The following is a 20,202-nucleotide window of genomic DNA, read 5'->3' on the forward strand; positions in this document are numbered from 1 at the left end:
GAGACATAAAATGGTGTCAGTTGTTTTTATGATTATATCAGATATGTATATTAATGTACCCTGTTACAAACACCGTTTATACTACTTTATATCTTAGTTTAATAGTCTCCTCAAGTTTCACTAACAAAGGCTGATATACCATACTAGCACATTGTCTGTTATTTTGGGTTTCTTTTTTAATGTTTCCTTTTTTAAAAAAAGTTGAATTATTGATTTGGATTTAAGAAAGGTTCTAGGTTCAGCACAAAACTAAGTGGAAAATACAGTTCACATATACCCACTCCCCCAGATACCCATATTCTCCCCTACTATCACCATCCCAGTGAGAATGATACTTTTTTTTTTTTTTTTTGAGATGAAGTCTCACTCTGTCGCCTAGGCTGGAGTGCAGTGGCGCAATCTCGGCTCACTGCAAGCTCCGCCTCCTGGGTTCACGCCATTCTCCTGCCTCAGCCTCGTGAGTAGCTGGGACTACAGGTGCCTGCCACCACGTCCAGCTAATTTTTTGTATTTTTAGTAGAGACGGGGTTTCACCATGTTAGTCAAGATGGTCTCGATCTCCTGACCTCGTGATCCACATGCCTTGGCCTCCCAAAGTGCGGGGATTACAAGCGTGAGCCACCATCCAGCCAGAATGATACATTTTTTACAGTTGATAAACCTGCATTGATACAGCATTATTGCCCAAAGTTCATAGTTTTACAGTAGGGTTCACTCTTAGTGTTATATACTCTGTGTGTTTGGACCAATGTATAATGACATGTATCCATCATTATAGTATCATACATACAGCAGTCCCTCCTTATCTGCAGTTTAAGTTTTCATAATTTCAGTTATCTGATACCAACCAAGATTCAAAAATATTAAGTGGAAAATTCCAAAATAAAAAAAACTCCTAAGTTTTAAATTGTATCCCATTCTGAGTAGCATGATGAAATCTGTAGCCACCCCACTCTGTTCTGCCCTGGACATGAATCTTCCCTTTGTCCGGCATATCCACACTGCATAAGCTGCCTGCCCATTAGTCACTTAATAGCAATCTTGATTATCAAAGCAACTGTTGTTGGTATCACAGTGCTTGTGTTCAAGTAACCCTTGTTTTACTTAAAGCCCTAAAGCTCAAGAGTAGCGATGCTGGCATATTGTTATAATTGTTCTATTTTATTGTTAGATATTGTTGCTCATCTTTTACCATAATTTATAAATGGCCTAACTTATAAATTAAACTTTCATCATAGGTATGTATGTATAGGAAAAAGCATAGTACATATAGGGCTGAATACTATTTGAGGTTTCAGGTATCCACTGGGGGTCTTGGAACACATCCTAAAAATTCTCTGTGTCCTGCCTATTCATCGTCTGTCTCCCTCTAATTGCTGGAAACTACTTATCTTTTCACTGTCACAGTGTCATATAGTCAGATGAATGAAGTTTGTAGCCTTTTCAGATTGGCTTTTTTTTTTCTTAGCAATATGCAGTTAAGTTTCCTCTGAGTCTTTTCATGGCTTGATGGCACATTTATTTTTAATGCTGACTAATATTCCATTTTCTAGATACAATACAGATTGTTTATTAATTCACCCACTGAAGGACATCTTGGTGACTCCCTCATATACAAGTAAGATATCCACCCACTTTTCTCCTTCCATGCATTCCGTTTCTCCTTAGCACCCCTGCCATAGGAGCCACTCCGTATCTGCCTTCGTTTGCTTCCACATATTGTTGGCTGACACCTCACTGACCCTGAAGTCTTCCATTTTAGGAGTTGTCACAGCCCTTAGTGTGTATCATTATTATCAGCCCTACCCTAGGTTGCAATTAATTTTATGTTTCTCTTCCACTGGAATGTAAGAAAAAGTTGAGATTTTAAAAATTCTTTTCATGTCTTTAGAACTTGACTCAACATTTTAAATAAAACAGGTGTTTAATATAAACATTGAATGAATGAATACAGTCCAACACACAGAGAAGATATTGTCAGTACTACTTAAATACCTTGTGTACTTCAGCCATTTTTACTGACAATGTATATTTCTGATTAAGGCACTAAAAGTCACAAAACGCAATAAAATGAAGTGTATGTATGTGTGTCTATTTTCAGATATAACTAATTCCCAACCTATGGTTTTCTTTCATTTCAATTTGTAATTAAGAGAGTCAAATGTATGAATCAGGCTTACTGATTATTTTCTACATCTTAATCCACGCCAATTTTTTCAGGCTTCATTTCCATGACATTTTATAGAATGTCATTATGTGGAAGTAGAACTTGGGCTTTGATTCTGAGTACTTACCTTTAATTACCACAATAGTGTTCACAGTTTGCATTAAAAGACTTTGTTTTGGCCAGGTTTAGTGGCCTATCATGCCTGTAATCCCAGCACTTTGGGAGGCCAAGGCAGCAGGATCGCTGGAGCCCAGGAGTTCAAGACCAGCCTGGGCAACATAGTGGGATCCCCGTCTCAATTAAAAAAAAAAAAAAAAAAGAATTAGCCAGGCATGATGACACATGCCTATAGTCTCAGCCACTAGGGAGGCTGAGGTGGGAGGATCGCTTGAGCTCAGGAGGTCAAGGCTTCAGTGAGCTGTGATCATGCTACTGGACTACAGCCTGGGTGACAAGAAGGAGATTGTGTCTCCAAAAAAAAAAAAAAGAATCCTCTTTTTTTTTTTTTAAGCCTCTGTCACCCAGGCTGAGTGCAGTGGTGCGATCTGGGCTCACTGCAACCTCCACCTCCCGGGTTCGAGCAATTCTCCTGCCTCAGCCTCCTGAGTAGCTGGGATTACAGGCACCCGCCACCATGCCCAGCTCTTTTTTTGTATTTTTAGTAGAGACGAGATTTCACCGTGTTAGCCAGGATGGTCTTGATCTCCTGACCTCACCATCCGCCCACCTCGGCCTCCCAAAGTGCTGGGATTACAGGCGTGAGCCATTGCGCCCAGCCAAGAACATTGTTTTTATACATATCATCTCATTATTTCCTCAGTCAATAATGAGATAGAGAAGGTGGAGAAAACAGAAGCCTGTGCACGTAATTGATATCCTTCAAAGTTCATAGTACAAATGGCATTCCTGGAGCTAACATGCCATCTTTCTGACTTTTCTAATACAGTGATCTTTCTCTGCTCACACGCTAGCCACTGGCAATTCTGTACTTTTATACTTGCTTACTTACTGCCTTCCAGTTGGAAGCACTATATATTTAAACATAGAAATTATTGAGTAAATATCTCCTATGTTATTGCTTGATCTCTTATTAAATGAGATTCTGTTTAAAGTGTATTAAGTGGGAAAAGTAACAATTTTTTAAGTCTTTTTTCCAAGCCCAAAGAGTGAGCTGCTCTGAATTTGAGATTGTCCTCTTTCCTAAAAATGAAATTAAAACTCTCTCATTATTCCGCACAAAATCTGCTAGAGTAATAAAGACTTACCAAAGAGTATCCAAGTGTTTACATAAGAGTATGTGTTGGTCTTCGGTTTCAAGGATGGTTGTTGTAGTGATTGAATGGTGCTCAAAGAGGCAGTTGTCACAAAGCCAACTGAGGAAGAAAACCCAGAAGGACAAAATTTTACAAGGGTTTTAAACACTAGACTAAAACCACTTTTTGTGGAGGATATGACTGTGTTTTATATTTGGCTTTCTCCAAAACTGAAGAGAGTAAAATTTTTTTTGTTTCTATTTATGTTTTATACCCCAGCCTCCCTTTGACCACTTGTTTTCTGGTCCATTGGCAATCCCATTTTGTTTCTTGCCATTTGTACTTAGGAAAGTCAGAATAGTAAGGGCCTTTAAATAGGTGAAGATTATGCAGGCAGTAATTATGTGTTCTTTCCTGCATGTAGTAGGCCCTCAACAAATATTTTTTTTCAGAGAGCATTGCATTATTGAATACTTTCTCTATGCCGGGTGCCTGGCAAGGCACTTTCATTACACATTGACTTTGTTTTCAGTCAAGTACAATTAACTATGAGAAAAACTTTTTCCTTTTTTAAAAGAAAGGTTTTCTTTTTTGTTAGCTCATTTTATTTTATAATTAATCTATGATTATTTGTTTTTATATGCCATTTTATAGGTAAATACAAGAATGTATGCCTATTTCTAAATATTTGCTATTCTTGGCCTTTGACACCGAGGACTTTTTTCAGTTTATACCGATACCCCTGTCATGCACTTGCTAAGAATGCAGGAAAGTATAAGAGTAGGGGGTGAGGCTTTCAGTCTACACAGACCCAGGTTCGGCCCTGTCTTTGCCTTTCAGTAGCTCTGTGGCGTTGGCTGTGTTGTTACCTACTCTGCACTACCTCATCTATAATAGTCAGTGATAATGCTTTCCTTAGGGGGAATTAGGAGGACTCATGAGACCTTTATAAAATGTATGACTAGTTTTCAGGCATATTATAGGTACTCGATAAGTGATAGATATTTTGGGGGGGTCAGGCGAGAAATTAAAGGAAGTCTATAGAGTTTCGTGTTTTGTGGTAGTTTTCAGTCCGTTTTATTATGTTGACAAAGAAAGTATATCTCAATATGAACTTGAATAATTTGAAAAAGTATTGCATGTATTTACAAACATTACAGTTGTAAGTGTGGTTAATTTTGAATTATGTGTAAGTTACTGATCCACATTGCTTTAAACTTTCTCAAAACAGTTACTTTTTCTGCATATCATTACTGATTTCACTTTTTGGTTTATTTGTACCTGCTGGAGAAACTAAATCATCTCTTCAGACGACTCCAGAATAGTTGTGGGGTGCATAAAGATTCAGAGAAGTCAGCTCTGCCTCATGTGGAGGTAATACTATTCATCAAGGATGAATTGAGCAAGATAGGGAAACGTACCACGTAGCAGCTGGCCCACTCTTACAGAAAGCCTGTAGATAGAGTAAGCAGTATTGTCTCATTTTATAAATGAGAGAAATAAAGTTTCAATGAAGTTGGGCAGCTTGCCTAAATTCACCATATTATAAGTGACTAGGCTGTCTAATCTAGTTCTCATTCCAAATCCATTAACTTTTCTTAGGTACTACTTACCTTTGCTTTTACCTTCCCTAAATCAACTCTTTAGAATGTGCCTTCACTATTTTGTTTTTAAAGCATAAACATACTTCATTTCAAATGTAGGTAGATGCCAAAACTCAATAATTTTTCTTAATCTTTCACTTGTTACCTCATGTCTCTGCCCTGCTCTGATAGAATAAATATTGGGGAAAGAACAGTATTACAGATTAGTTTTTCATTTTCAATAAAAGTTTACTGTGAAGTTCAAAACTAAATTCTTATTGTGTCAGATCCTTGCTAGTTTGTTTTTAAACCAGCTTGCGTAATTCTCTTCTACCTGCTTTAAACTTGCTGTAGTTATTCAAAAGGAGATTTAATACTTAGCATATCTATTTGCAAATTAAGGGTATTTCTAAAAGTGTGGATTTTCATTAGCAAATTAGAGATACCGTTATCTGAAAGCAGTGAACTTAACTTATTAGCTGTTATATTCCTAGTGCCAGTGCCTAGCATAGCCTCTGGATATCTGGCATTTAGTAGATGCTCAGGAAATGTTCATTGCATGCAGTGATTGGATGGATGAATAGAAAGATAAAAGAATGTTAGCTTCTTCATTTGTTCCTCAAGTAGAATTTTAATACATTATTTGGCTTCCTTTATATATTTTATAGCTTCTGATAGCTTGAAAAGTTTTAACAACTTATAATAACAGGATTATTGCTCTAGTCTCTATCTATATATTTATATCTAAATCAGTCTGTTCTATAGGAGTTCAAGACCAGTCTGACAACATAGCAAGAGCTTGTCTCTTCAAAAAACTTAAAAACTAGCCAGGCATGGCAGTATGCTTCTGTAGTCCGTCCTAGCTTGGAGCAGGAGGATTGCATGAGCCCAGGAGTTTGAGACTGCAGTGAGCTGTGATCATGCCACTGCACTGTAGCCTGGGTGACAGAGCAAGACCCTGTCTCTTAAAAAAACATAGTAAATAAATAAATAAATGATTAATCAATCAATCAAGCTTTTCTGGAGACTGGGTTATGCTGATCTTCTAGTATAGTTAAAACTGCTTCACTAGAATAGTAGTAATACTTTATAGTATGCATCCATGATGTCTCTTGATTTTCGAAACAATGGCCTTTCAAAACAAATGTCTTGTAATAGAGTACAGACTCTGCAGCTAGACTTTTGGGTTTCCATTCTTGCCCTTCTAGGGAATCACTGGTAACTTGTGCAAGTGACTTAACTTCTCCAAGTATCAATATTTGTATCTGTAAAACAAAGATAATAATTGTCCCTCTATAAGAATGTCATAAAAATTAATTGAGATAATGTAGGTAAAGTTCTTAGCATGTGGCCTGGCTACAGAAAGCTTTAATAATTCACTGTTAGCTTAGTCGTGTTAGTAGTAATAGCTGCTTGGTATTACACATCTGCCCTTCTGTGCTGTAATTTTCTCCAGAGTAAGGACTCAGTTTTGTTTATCTCTACGTGCTCCCCTAGCATAGGGCCTGTCGTGAATGAGGTACTCAGCAAATAATTATTGGGTTGAATGAAGCAGTCAAATAAATTTTTTCAATCAAAAAGTTGTTTTCCAAGTGACTAAACTTAAGCTCACAGAGGTTACCTGAACTGGTTTTAAACAGCTGCTATAAATCAGTCTCATAGATTATATCATTTAATCTTAAGGCAACTTGATAAAAGGTTCAAATAAAGCCCCGGATTCAAACCTACATCTCTGTGTCATGAGATCAAAAACTTTTCCACAAAACTTTCCTGCCTCTTTACAAAATATGTAAGAATTCTTTCTTGGTCAATTACTAATGTATAATTACTTTTTGAGTTATAAGGTGAATTGATTAAGTCTTAATTACTTGCTAGATCTCAAAGAAATCTGTACATAAAACCATTATGCTATTCTCAGTATCTTAGCTTTTTGAATTTCTAGAGAAAAAAAGGACAGCAGGTAACTGAAGGTAAATATGAAAAAATGAACAAATAAGAGTCTGAACAGATACAGAAAGGGTAGGATAAGTGAGTGCTTTACAAATGAAAGCAGATGTATGAAATTACAAGCTGTCATAGCAGCAATGGAAATGAAGATGATAAAGTGGTTCCTTACATAGATTATAATTATTCATTTTGCCCAGTCCTGTCTCCTTTCCCCATAGTGCTCATAGGAGGGGGAGCAGTAGAAAGTTATAGCAAGAAATAGTATTCCAACAGCAGAAGAAAAAATAATCTAAAAATCAAAGATATTTCTAATTATAACTTCTAGTTGTTCATGTTGTTTCTATTGAATCACAGTTGTTTTCTTATGGAACATTTTTCAAGTAACTGATTAATGAAAGGCTTCAGTTGCAACCACAGAAGTTAAAACTGTAAAGTTTCTTCACAATCAGTGCTGTGGAGGCAGTCAGTGTGGTTCACAAAGCAAGCATTGTTAGTGGGCCTGACTGACAGCAGTGGCAGATAAGATTGCGAAGAAGTAAAGTAGTTTACATACACCTGCCTGAAAAGATGTGTTTCATAGTTACACCCATAATTAGGTTGATTTGAAAAAAAAATTAAATGACAGGCTACAGAACACATTTAGACTTAACCTATGACAATTTTGACACTTTTCCTCCAAGAAATGCTGCTTAGATATTCTCTCCCTAAATCTCTTGTTACCTTTAGAAAAACAAATAATTAGTAGAAATTCTACTTTCTTTAGTTTTGAATTATATAATATTTACCCATACAAAAGAAAAAATGTAACAAGTTATAATACATAATAATCAAGGTAAATATTGTTTCATGGAAATCTCAAACTGGTTCTTTTCCATTCATACGACTTTTATTACTAATTTCTAAGTAGAAAAAGAGGAGACATTTAAACACAGCCATGTAAATGGTAATAAATATGCATGGTTCTGAGAATTTATGTTGCAGATGTACACATATCTGTATATGAAGTTCTTCTTTCCAACACCCCCTGAGGATAAGTGCTAATACATTAGATTGCAGTTAACAATACAATGTGTTCCTTCAAAGGCAATTTGGTAAAGATCCCTTCTTTCTACTTCCTTTTATCAAATCAGTTGAGTTATTGGTTTGCTTTCATTGACTCTGAGTTGTTAATTTTTATATTCTCAGTAATGCAGAGTATCTTAAATAGTATTGCATCTGAATTATTTTTTCCTCTTATTTAGTGATCTCTAGTAACTACCAGACCTGTCTCGGCCTTCTGATGCATTACCCATTCATCGGGGATGTACACTCACTGATTCTTAAGGCTCTGTTCCTTAGAGACCCAAAGGTAAGCTTCCCCAGTAGGATATACATAATTTTAAGTTGGGTAAAAAATAGACTTCTCTGTGTAGAGTCTAAGAATTCCGAATGTGGAGTTTGCCTAATAGTTGATGAATTGCCTAATGGTAGCATTTGCCTAAAGTTGTAGGCCAAAACTCACATACCTCAGTAGCCAGCAACTCAGCAGGCAAATTAAGTGGACCTTGCCATAAGAAACTGGAACACATGTCTCTTTTCCCACAGAAGGTTGTTCTATGCTTTTCCCCCTTCCTCACAAGTCAAGGAAATAGTTGAGGAACTACCACTCCTTATAGCCAAACTATATTGTCATTGGTACCCCACACAGGGGTTTATTTATCCAAGTAGAACCTTGGGGGCCATATGAAGATCAAGAAAGTAGCTTTATATAAAGAACCAGTTCCATAAGAGTGGATACAATGAAACACTAAATTATTTTATATTATGATATGTATTAATATTTCTTATTTGAGGGGTTAAGAGTAATAAAATAAAGATTTAAACAGACTTTAACACTGAATTCTCTATTTGAGCGTAAAGCAATTCACCAAAATTTTCTTTACACTTCAGAGAAAAAGTGTGCTCTTTTACAACTAATGTTATATTTCTTGAAAATAAGAACATTTAATGATCTAAAAAAAATCTGTGAATCCTTGCTACTTTTGAGCCAAACAAAAATATTGGAAGAAGTATAAGAGAGAAAGCTTCAAACACGAATATCAGAATGCCAGGCATTGGATGGTAATCCCAGCCTTTGGCTCTTTGGCAACCCTCCCAACAGTCATGTTGGCAGTTGTCTAACTGTCTCTGAGTCAGTCAGTCTGTCTGTGGGTTCCATTGCCAAAGCTCTGTCTGATCAACTGGGGCCTCCAAGTTTAATGTAAATTTAGAATCTAAAGGATTTCTGTCCTTTCCTTGGTTGTTGACTTCAACCTTTTAGTGTATCCTTTATTCTTTGATTGATTTAAAATTATGCCTATATCTGTTCTGTAAATTTATGAACTTTCATATCATTTTTCTTACACAAAGCAGTTTCATTAAGCATCAGAAATATAATCCATTATTTCTCTGATGCATAAGGAAGCATACTTTTTTCTGGTAAGGCTTACGAATCTGACTATGAAAATTGAAAGTTCCATATTTATATTTTATGTACATATGTATTTGTAAGTTGTGTTGACTATATACTCCCTACCCCCCAAAAAAAACCCCACGAGATGACAAAATATCTGTAAAATAAGATTAAAGAATGAGGTTACCGGTCAATGAGATATGAGTTTTGATCTACAAACTTATGGAAAATTCTATCAGCTTAGCATTAGGAATTTTTAGAATCATACAGAGTGGAAAACATTGCTAAAATAGCAATTTGAATTTTCTACTTGCATGATTTGTTTGTTTTAATTGAAGGAAGAAATGAATATGTTTTCAAAACCTATCGATCTTGGTAATTTTTCCCTAGCTAAATGTGGTTGATATTTCTGTGAATCACTCACTCATCCAGCTTCAGAATTGTTTATTCTAAGTTCATCAGTGTTTGTTAGTGGAACCTAAATGCCCTTTCATATTAGTATGATTTTAATGGAGTACTTTCTATCTCAATAAAGTTGTGTACATATAATGAAGCAAATTCTACAAGCATTAAAATATAGATTCTTTAAGGTTTAAGAGAAAAAAATAATAGGGTATCTAAAAAAGGGAATTCCCCACCTTCACATTCAGAGTCTTATCAAGTAAAAACATGATCAGTACAATGACCTTAAACTGATATTCCTGAGACATAAAAAATTGGGCATGATGAGGGAGTCATGTTTAAAAGGCTCAGTAGAATAAGTTCACGGAATGACGATATCTATGGGAGAAGTAAAGAAAGCTGTGTAGTCTTTAAAAAGGGGCTTTCAGATGGCTAACCCAGCAAAGTGGTAGATATAGTTAAGTGTATACATGGCTGACCCATTAACATCATTTTACAGATTTTAAGTAGTAACTAAAGTCACTTGACACACATGTTAATATGGGTCTGTGGCAGTGTAGTGTTCTGCAAGGAACCTGAGTTAGGAATTGGGACCTTGGGTCAAACCTTGGCTCTGCTACCAACATCTTCATTATTTTGGAAAAATCATGCTTGCTGAGCCTTGGGCTTCTCTTTTGTAATATTTGGAGGTTGAATTAAATTGTCTCTGATGACCTGCTTAAGCAGAACATCCTTTGTCTTTGAAGAATTGACTTTTTCTTTTTTTTTTTTTTTTGGAGACGGAGTCTCGCTCTGTCGCCCAGGCTGGAGTGCAGTGGCACGATCTTGGCTCACTGCAAGCTCTGCCTCCCAGGTTCAAGTGATTCTCCTTCCTCAACCTTCTGAGTAGCTGGGACTATAGGTGCCCACCATCACATTCAGCTAATTTTTGTATTTTTAGTAGAGATGGGGTTTCACTGTGTTGGCCAGGATGGTCAAGAACTGACTTTGAATTGATGCAGGATCTCTCTCAGTCAGTCTGCCAGCTGGGAACCTCCACAGCCAGCGACGTTCCCACCCAGAGCCTCACTGAGCCCTGGGCCTGCCGCAGGAGGCACCCCATCCACTCGGCCCACTGGACCATGCCTGGTTTGCACGCCAGCCCAGATCCTGTGGCTGCTGTGAGTGTGTGCTCAGCTGCCAATGGGAGGCGGTACGTGAGCAAGTGAGTGCAGGGTCCAGCCAGCTGTTCTGAGTGCCAGCACAGACTTGGGCTCCATGCGGGGCTTGCAGCTGGACCAGGTGTGTTACAAACCACTCCGGCGGTAGACTGGCATCATGAACACAGTGGTGTCCAGGCAGCAGTGCCCACAACCCTGAAGCCCCAGAGGGGATGTTACAGCATGCTGATTAGCTCTTTTAGTCCTACTGTCTGCAGCCCAGTGGACAGCAGCGTGTTAACAGCTCTGTCAGCCCCTTGCCTCACTCTGGCTCATGGCTCCAGGGCTGGTTCAGCCTTGCTGCTGCTTCCCATCACATGGAGTCACTACCCTCTGCTAGCAGAGGGCAGAGGACCACAGTTGTTACAGCCTTTGGTGTACCCATGTTCAGTGGATCCTGAGTTCTGGTCCTACATCCAAGAGCAAGATCATGCTGACAATTGAAGGGTGAGAAGGGTGGAGAAAATATTTATTGATGGTGAAACAGCTTTCAGTGGAGAGGGGATGCAAGGGTGGTCCTATACCCAACGTTGGGTGGTTTCTCTCCATGTGGCTAGGTCCAGGGCTTTTATGGGCTCAGAATAGGAAGTGTGTGCTGATTGGTTTGTGAGTATGCAAAAAAAGGCTCAAACAAAGGCACCACTTAGAGGTGGGCACAACAGTGTAAAATACCAATTAGGAAAGGGTAGGTGTATGTAAAATATGTGAAGGCTTGGGTTCAATCAGAGAAAAGCACGCAAAACAGGAAGACAGGTTTTCAAACCAGTCCATGGATTTACCCCGGGACTTGTAGCTAGGCTTTAAACTGTCTTTGACTTGAAGGTCAGGTTTCACCGGGAACCCATCCCTGTCTACTTAGGATTCATCTGCTTCCTGCCGCCATTACAATGAACTAACAAGGTCCAACCCAGTGCTGCAAAAGTAAAGTGAGAAAAACAGTAAATTTATCTATATTATAGAAATCCACAAGTGGACAGAGTTTTCAGTGTTGTTAATTGTCAATTATAAAGTCATAAAAGAGGCCATTTATGCTAAGGGAGGAAAAAAGAGGGAAAGATGATACTAGTACCCCTGCCTATAGCCTCTGAAAATTCACACATCATAGTGCTTTAAATGTTTTCTATTAATAGCAACAGTGAAACACTCACAATACTGTAATCATTCCTGAGTCACATAGATCAGAGTAAGTATTTAAACACACAATTCTCAATGTAATTAACTAGTAGAAAGATGAGATTTGAGACATGAAAGCATATTTTCCCATTTCCTAGTTTCATATCACTATAGTGTTGAATGCTGCTAACAGTTCAGTAAAATAAAAATAAACAAGGAACTCTGAGCCTTAGTAGGTTCATTGTCAACCTTCAGAAAAGCACTTTGTCCTACCGTCATCCCTAAATTGCTTAGTTGAGAATACATTCTGCAAGTATAGCTTGAGACATAAAGTTCTAATTGTTTTATGTCAGAGATAGCCTTTACTGTGGAAAGATTTCTTATTTGAATAGACTGAAAAAAGTAGGCCTAAAAACTATAATAATAGGATCATACTCCTTCATAGTTTTCCAAGCACTCTGACATTAATCAACAACCCTATGAAGTAGGCAGAGCAGGTTATCTTTCCTCACTTTTTTCAGTAGGGAGAGGTTAAGTTTATGTGACTTTCCCAAGGTCAAAAAGCTTATAAGCTCCCAAGCCAGCTAGAGTGGCATCATGACTGTTCTGTCTATTCATTCCCTCCTCGGATTCCTGGCATCTGTTCTACATTCCCCATGAAACAATTTTCAGGTTCAGATAGGACATGTCCTCCCTTTTGAGTACCCACGGCACTGCGTATTTTATCTATATGCATGTGTGTTTTGTCAGTTACTACGCCTTAGGACTGGATCCTGCTCATTTTTTAGCACTCAGCTTTGTGTCCTGCATATCTTGGTATAAAGGAAATAGTGATAGAATTGATTTCTGATTCAAATGCCATGCCTCATTCCAGTTCACCACACTGACTCTAATCTAGTTGGACGTCATCTAGCATATTTCTGGAACATTCCACAAAAGCCATAGCCAATGGTATATTTTTCAGCTGCCATTTTTATCAAGATAGTGAATTAATTATACAACTTGAACGTAAAGAGCATCTAGTTCCTTAATTTGCTATAAATCAGAATTATTTAAAATCCTGTTACTACCATCATATATTACGGAATACAGAAGACATAGCAAAGAATCTAGTTAATTTAATTCCCTTAGGCTGTCAGAGTTTTAGAACTGCAAAGAACCTAGACAGTCTTATCCAACTTCTCCTTTCATAGATGAAAAAGTGAGAATAAAGATGAAGCTTAGAGACTTATTCAAGGTCACACAGCTTTTTAGTGGCAGACCAGCAACGACCCATCTTCAGACCACCTTTCCATGCAGGAACTGTGACTTTATTAGTTTTAAAAATATTGGACTTCTACTTACATATTTCTCATACAAATTCCTCATCTGTAATAAATGAAACTGCCATATATGTAAGTGGCCCAGGAACTAGTTGAAGTTTTTAAAAATGTATGCCTTATGAAGACTGGTTATCAAATATCTGTTTTTAGCATCCTATACTCTGCACATGGTAAATACAACTTCTATACCTCGCTCTTCAGACCACAGCCCTAATTCTCATTTTCTTGTCTTTATCATATTAGAACTACTAAGCAGATTTCCAAAAACAATCCGCAAAATGAAGTTAGAGGGATAGAAGGAGGACAATCTGAAAAATATGAAGTGATTAAAAAACATTGTTCTAGCTAGTTGTTCACATGCAAAAAAAATTTTAAAACCCAATTAGAAATAAAAGTCATAGAAAATGTGAACATATTGTGTTCCTTAAATAACCAGATGTTCTTTCCTTCCTGAAGGCAGTAAGGGCTAGGAAAAAAGGTTTAAAACTATTGTTTTAAGTTAACTGTGAATTTTGCAAATCTGTTTTTACCCTTTAGCAAATAAAATTCTAATACAGAAACATAAGCAAAGTAATTTTCATTTTTTGGTGTTCTCTTATTTGTGTTGTGTGTTGAAGTGTTAACCTTATCATAAAGACTTATTACAAATGAAATACAGTACATGGATTACCATTTTAGATTATGCAGTAAGAATTTGACAGCTACCGTTTGTTTTGAAGACTAGAATATTCGGGAAAAAATATTTCGAGTAACTTTGCAAGCAGTCCTTTTAGCATTAACTGTTACTGTTTATAGAAGAAAATTTCTAGAAATAAAACAATTTAATTCCATAGTCATTCTTGTACACAGAAACACACTATAAAAATATAATGTACAATGTACAATGCTTGGCCAGTTCTGATTTGGTTCTTGTTTGGGGTTATATTAAATTTTGTCTTTTTAAATTATAAAAAGTCTGAATTTCAAATTTCAAATTGTATATAGGTACTTAAATTTTTACTCATTTAATTCCAAGAAATCTCACTATATGTACAACATTTTTGTCAATATCAAATAAATAACATTGGTAAAATGTCATATCAAAATTGAAAAGCAGTGGATGGATCTAAGCCAGTCAGGTGGCAATTTTAGAAAATGTTCCTTAATGCCATTGTAATCTTTTTCTTTCTGAGCAATAAGGAATCTAAAAACCAAGTATAGTGACTCTTTGAGGATGATGCACTATATCCATTTATTTACTTTTCATAATGCTTCTAGCAGAGGGTCTATTCAGATTTTCTGGTATGTTACTAATCCAACTTTTTGTGATAATTTTATGTTACAGCAAGATTGTTTGCATTACTCCTATTTTCATTCTTTTTTTTTTTTTTTTTCTGTCTTCCAAAACTGGAGCATTTCTTAGAAAACTGCCATTCTTTGAATTATTTGTTTTGTGTTTCTTCTGTTTGTGACATAACAAAAGCTGTTTTTTTCTTTGTTTCTGAGATGTGTGACTATTATTTCCTTTTTCTTTTCTATCACTAAATCACAACCAGTTGGATGTTTATTATAGTTGATATTAGGTATTTAGTGACTAATTAGGTGTATTTTCACATCTGGTCAGAAATAAAGACTTTTTGACATAAATTAGCATTTTTAAAATAGTTAAGTTTTACTTCTGAGTAAATGCTGGCTCTAAAACAAAGATTTGTAAGGAATAATATGAAAATCTTTATTAAACCAGTATTTGAAATTTATTATTTATTGCTTTCAGACATTTCATAATATAGAATCATGTGTTTCTCAAAATACCTTAAGGTTTTCCTAGGGGCCTTAAATAATTTTCAATTAGTTTTATAGTATTTTGAATTCATTAATTTAACCAGTCCTTGTTGTGTATCTTCTGTGCACCAGGCTGGTTAAATCATGGTGATATAATGGTAAATAAAAAATATATATATGGCTCTTACCGTAATATACAAATAAGCAAGAAAGTACTTACAGATTATGACGTGTTATAAAGGGTGCAAATAAGGTAATAATATGGCCAGGCGTGGTGGCTCACGCCTGTAATCCCAGCATTTTGGGAGGCAGAGGCAGGCAGATCACTTGACATCAGGAGTTTGAGACCAGCCTGGCCAACATGGCGAAACCCCGTCTCTATTAAAAATACAAAAATTAGCCAGGCGTGGTGGCAGGGGCCTGTAATCTCAGCTACTTGGGAGGCTGAGGCATGAGAATCACCTGAACTTGGGAGGTGGAGGTTGCAGTGAGCCAAGATTGTGCCACTGCACTCCAGCCTGGGTGACAGACCAAGACTCTGTCTAAATTTAAAAAATACATACATATATATATATATGTAAAATAAAATAATAAGTGAGGGTAAAATCTGGGCTGAGAGAAGACCTAATTTAGGTAGGTTGGTCAAAAAGCCCTTCTGAGGAGGTGCCATTTCAGGTGGCAGCTAATGGAGGAAAAGGAACCAACCAGGCAAAGAATAGAGGGGAGAACCTCCAGGAAAGGGAATAGCAAATGCAAAATCTCCAAAGTGGAAAAGAGCTTAGGCTGTTGGTGAAACTGAAAGACCAGTATCACTGGAGCCAGGATCAGGGGAACCTGCCTGAGAGTGGTTGATGAGCTAGGAAGGGCTTCCTATTAATTTGTTCTTCCTATGCAGTCTTACCTGATGGATAAAAAGTAAACTCATTTTTAAGATCACAGTTTGAAATTTCAGAAAGATTATGGGATTCTTGGTGATTCTTGCCAATGATTAAGACATTCTCTTATTATAAACTACTTTTACTCTTGGCCAGAAGTTCAAAGTAGTCTTAAATGTATTTCTCCCTTGGTAAGCACACTCACTGATTCACACCTCTAGGCTGTCACATGGTCAGGCCAGTAAGTTATTGTTTGATTTAAGAAGACTGCGGCCACGACTCTGAATTCTTTCACTTTCATCTTTTAAGAAATAATCTTAGCTGCCTTCTGTATACCAGCAGTCTTGGTCAGTTTTGCTTTCATTTATGTCAACATCATGCTCCTCTGTGTAGTTGAACCCGAGGGAAGCAGACCATTCAATTTTCTCATCTACCAAACTGAGAGCTCCACTGCATCAGGTACTAGATCTCCAAGAGCACCAACCCAGTGTCTGCTGTATGAGAGAAGTTCATCCTGCTGTGTTTATTGGACAAGTCACTTCATTTCTTGAATGAGGAAACTGGACCACATAATCTAAATGGACCCTTTGGAGTCTATTTTAGCAAGATTCAGTTCAGTTTAACAGACACCACTGCAGAAAGAATAATCAATTCAGACTTAAATGGTCAGAAAGTTTCTTAGAGGAAAGAGGCATTCCAACTGGGCTTTGAAGAATTTGCAGGGAGATATTATTGCCAGCTTGAGAAAACAGAGGAAGTAGAGTTCCTAGAAGTTGCTGAAGTAAGCAACCAGGCAGGGCCTGACCGTTCTTTATCCAGAGTCTCTCGGTGACCCCCTCAGAGACCCAAAGAATGACTATATCACCCTCAATACCTTGTATATTTGCAAACACTAATTATTAGAAGTCCATGAAATGTGTAAGGAGTCTTTAATAAAATTTTTTTTGACATTAATTTATATAATAATGTTTCATGCTGTTATTCAACATAAATATTTTCTTTGTGTGAAAAGGATCTCATCCAATGATTTTTATTTAGATTTATTGTGTGTAATAGTTGTTCATGGCAACAATGTTTGCTGAAAATAAGCATGTGTTTATTTAGATCTTTAAAGTCAGTGTGGAGAAGTTTAGAGGTTTTTATTTGGGGCAGCTTGAGAGAGCAATGAAACTTTGTGGAAATGATTGCTCGGCATGTTTTAGAAGGACAAGATTCATTTAGTGAAATACAACTTAATTCGTTAGAATGGTGATTTATTTTACATCACCTTTATTTATTACCTTAAATAACTAAAGAAGAGACTAAAATCCATGGGTTAACTTGTTGTCATTAAGCAAAGTTTTCCCAGTAAGCAAAGAAAAATCTACAAACCAATCTCCTTTTTATTTGATGTCTTACAAGTAAGGAAAATCTAGGTTATTGGAGAGAGATATTTATTTTAAATAGACTGCTTAACACTTTAAAGCTATCGGTCCTAGGCATGTGTGTTCAGAAAGTCTCTATGAAGCCCCAAATGGAAAAATATTAAAATGCATTATAGCGAAATGATTGTGATATATCCCTGAGGTCAAGGAATCAAGTGGCTGCCCTCCTTTACAGCTGACTTGCTATTTTACCCCCAGGGAAATCATTTAACCTTTTGCTGCCTTAAATTCAGGTTCATTAATTGTTTTTTAAAGGGTGATGGGTGGCTGATAAGGCCTTAATTAGCCTATAATCTCTAAAAGTCATTTCCAGCTCTAAGTGCTGTGACTACCTAGCTAATCACTTATTTTTCTTATTATATATGAAATAGTTTGTTCAGAAAGGGACTTAGTGTTTCTGTGTCATCTTAATGTTATGATTTAAAGAAATTGAAAATTACAAATCATAAATTATGAAAAAAGATTATAAACTTAAAACTGACAGAACAGAAAAAAACCATCACTTTTTTTAATGTAGTAATTATGGTCACATAAATATTTTCTTTGCCTCTTAAGTATATTAACTCAGTAAATATAATATTGCTAATTTAAAATGTTAAGTATATTGATTTTAGGAAGAAATGTCAATACATTCAGGTAGTAAACTGTATAACTATAATAGTCAGTTACTTTATTTAAATACATGCTTTGACATTATATCTGTCCCCTCTCTCCAGAAAAACAAAACATTTTATCATGGAGAATTTTAAAGTATATTTCATCCAGTTCAAGCATGCATATGATTACCATATTGGGAACATGATTACCATATTGGGAAATGTAAGTTAGCTTTCCACACTGCAAGATTTTCTCTATACCTCAGTAGTGACTGGACCATTCATATGAACCTGGAGTGACCACTGCGTATGTGTGGGTGGGCCTCCAAGCTCCTCCAGACAGAGGCCACTATGGCACTATGAAGGAAGTTTGTCTCTAACATTTGATGCATGAATGTGGTCCTCATATGCTGATAGTGACACATTTTTCCAAGTGTCTTAATATGATTTGGAAAAGATCTTTATTTACTTAGAGTTGTTTTTTATGGTTTTGAAGAGGAACTTTGTAGTTTCATTCCCCTACACCATGTCTTTCTCTAAAATACTCTTTTTATTCATTTAGCCAAAACATACTAAGCTCCTGCTATGTACCAGTAGCATCCTGGAACCGTCTTTCAGAAGTCTTGGTTGAAACACGTAAAGATGTATGAATAGGATTTGTGGCAAGTGAGAATGAAGCAGGAAATTTTCCCTGACCCGTTCACAGTGGGAACTGGAGTGCCCTCTCTGGAGCTAGCTGGCTGCTTTGGCACCAACAGGGACAAACTCCACTCACTTGAACCCATTGCACTCAACCCTTTGCGGGAGGGAGCATGCAGATGAGCGGATGCAGGAGCCGGGGTGAGTGCTTTTGGGCACCTGAAGGAGCACAACTCCATGCAGGCCCCACCCACTGCAGCATCTAGCAGGGAGTACCCATCCCCACCCCCCACCCTGAAGCCCCAGAAGGAGTGTTACAGTCAGCGCTCTTTTAGCTTTGCTGTATGCAGACAGCTTAAGTGTTAACAGCTCAGTGGAGGGTCAGTGTGACAGTCTTTCACATCCACACCTGTGGTATCTGAGCTGTTTTTGGTGAGCTCTTGTTTGGCATCCGGAAGAATCAGGTCACATGGCTGAATTGAAGGGTGATGAATGCAGAGGATTTTATTGCTGATGAAAGTGGCTCTCAGTGGGAAGGGGAGCTGAGAAGGGGATGGAGCAGGAAGATGATCTTCCCCTGGAGTCTAGCAGTCCAAACTCTGAAGTCAAGCTCCTGTTTGACGTCAAACCATAGTCTCCAATGTCTAGCCCCTTCTCCTCTTCTCTTCTTCTCCCCTCTCTGCTGGCAGAGCCTGGGGTTTTTATGGGTACAGGGTTTTTTATTGGCACAGGTTGGAGGGTGGGGCAGGCCATGGGTGGTTTTGGAAAAGGCAGCTTTCCAGCAGGAAAACAGGGATGTAAAGTTCTCACTTTGGGCCACAGTTCCAGGTTCAAGGATGGGTCCCTCACCAGGGACCTGCCCTCTTCTGCCCAGAATTTCCCGGCCTCCAGTCCCTATCAAAAGGAATAACCACTTGGCTGATTGCTCATCCTCCTTTAAGTCTTCAGATCCAGGCTTCTCAGTGAAGTTTACCCTAATCACTCTGCAGACCACCCTGCCCCCATCTCTATAGTAGGTAGTTTACTGATGTGTTGTATTATTTTCTATTGTCTGTCTTTCCCTGACATTATATCAACTCCATGAAGACAATGTTTTTTGTCTGTTTGATTGCCTGATATTTCCAGGGTACCTACAATAATGAATAAATGGATGGGATGAATAGTGACTAATTACCTCCAACTAAGCCCTCAAATTTCTCTTCCGGAGAAGTTGATGTTCATTGCAATTCAGTTCAGCAAGTGTTTATTGCCTCCATTGTCCTAGGTACTGGTGATATAATGAATTAGGGAGACATAGCTGTTCCTCACAAAGCTTTCCATGTAATGCCGTGGTATGCAAAAGAAGCACGTTAGGAAGCTTGTTAAAAACACATATTCCCAGATATTCTAATGTAAATAGATCTGTGATAGGACCCAGAACTCTGTATTTGCTCTATTCCAAAACTGGTGGCCGTGGAGAACACTTAAAGAAACAGATACTAGACTGAGAA

At 37.4% G+C, this 20,202-nt stretch overlaps 1 protein-coding gene across 12 annotated transcripts in view; it reads left to right on the forward strand.

The window, feature by feature from the left end:
- The window catches only part of TBC1D5 (TBC1 domain family member 5), a 566,253-nt gene that overhangs the window by 416,926 nt on the left and 129,125 nt on the right, over positions 1-20,202 (forward strand). For all 12 annotated transcript variants that reach the window (XM_050779554.1, XM_050779547.1, XM_050779557.1 and 9 more), the window contains one exon: positions 8,192-8,298. In XM_050779554.1, coding sequence (XP_050635511.1) covers positions 8,192-8,298 — 107 coding nt within the window. The remainder of the gene's footprint in view (positions 1-8,191; positions 8,299-20,202) is intronic.

The sequence above is a fragment of the Macaca thibetana genome, chromosome 2 (assembly GCF_024542745.1).
Source record: "Macaca thibetana thibetana isolate TM-01 chromosome 2, ASM2454274v1, whole genome shotgun sequence".
Lineage (NCBI taxonomy): Eukaryota > Metazoa > Chordata > Mammalia > Primates > Cercopithecidae > Macaca > Macaca thibetana.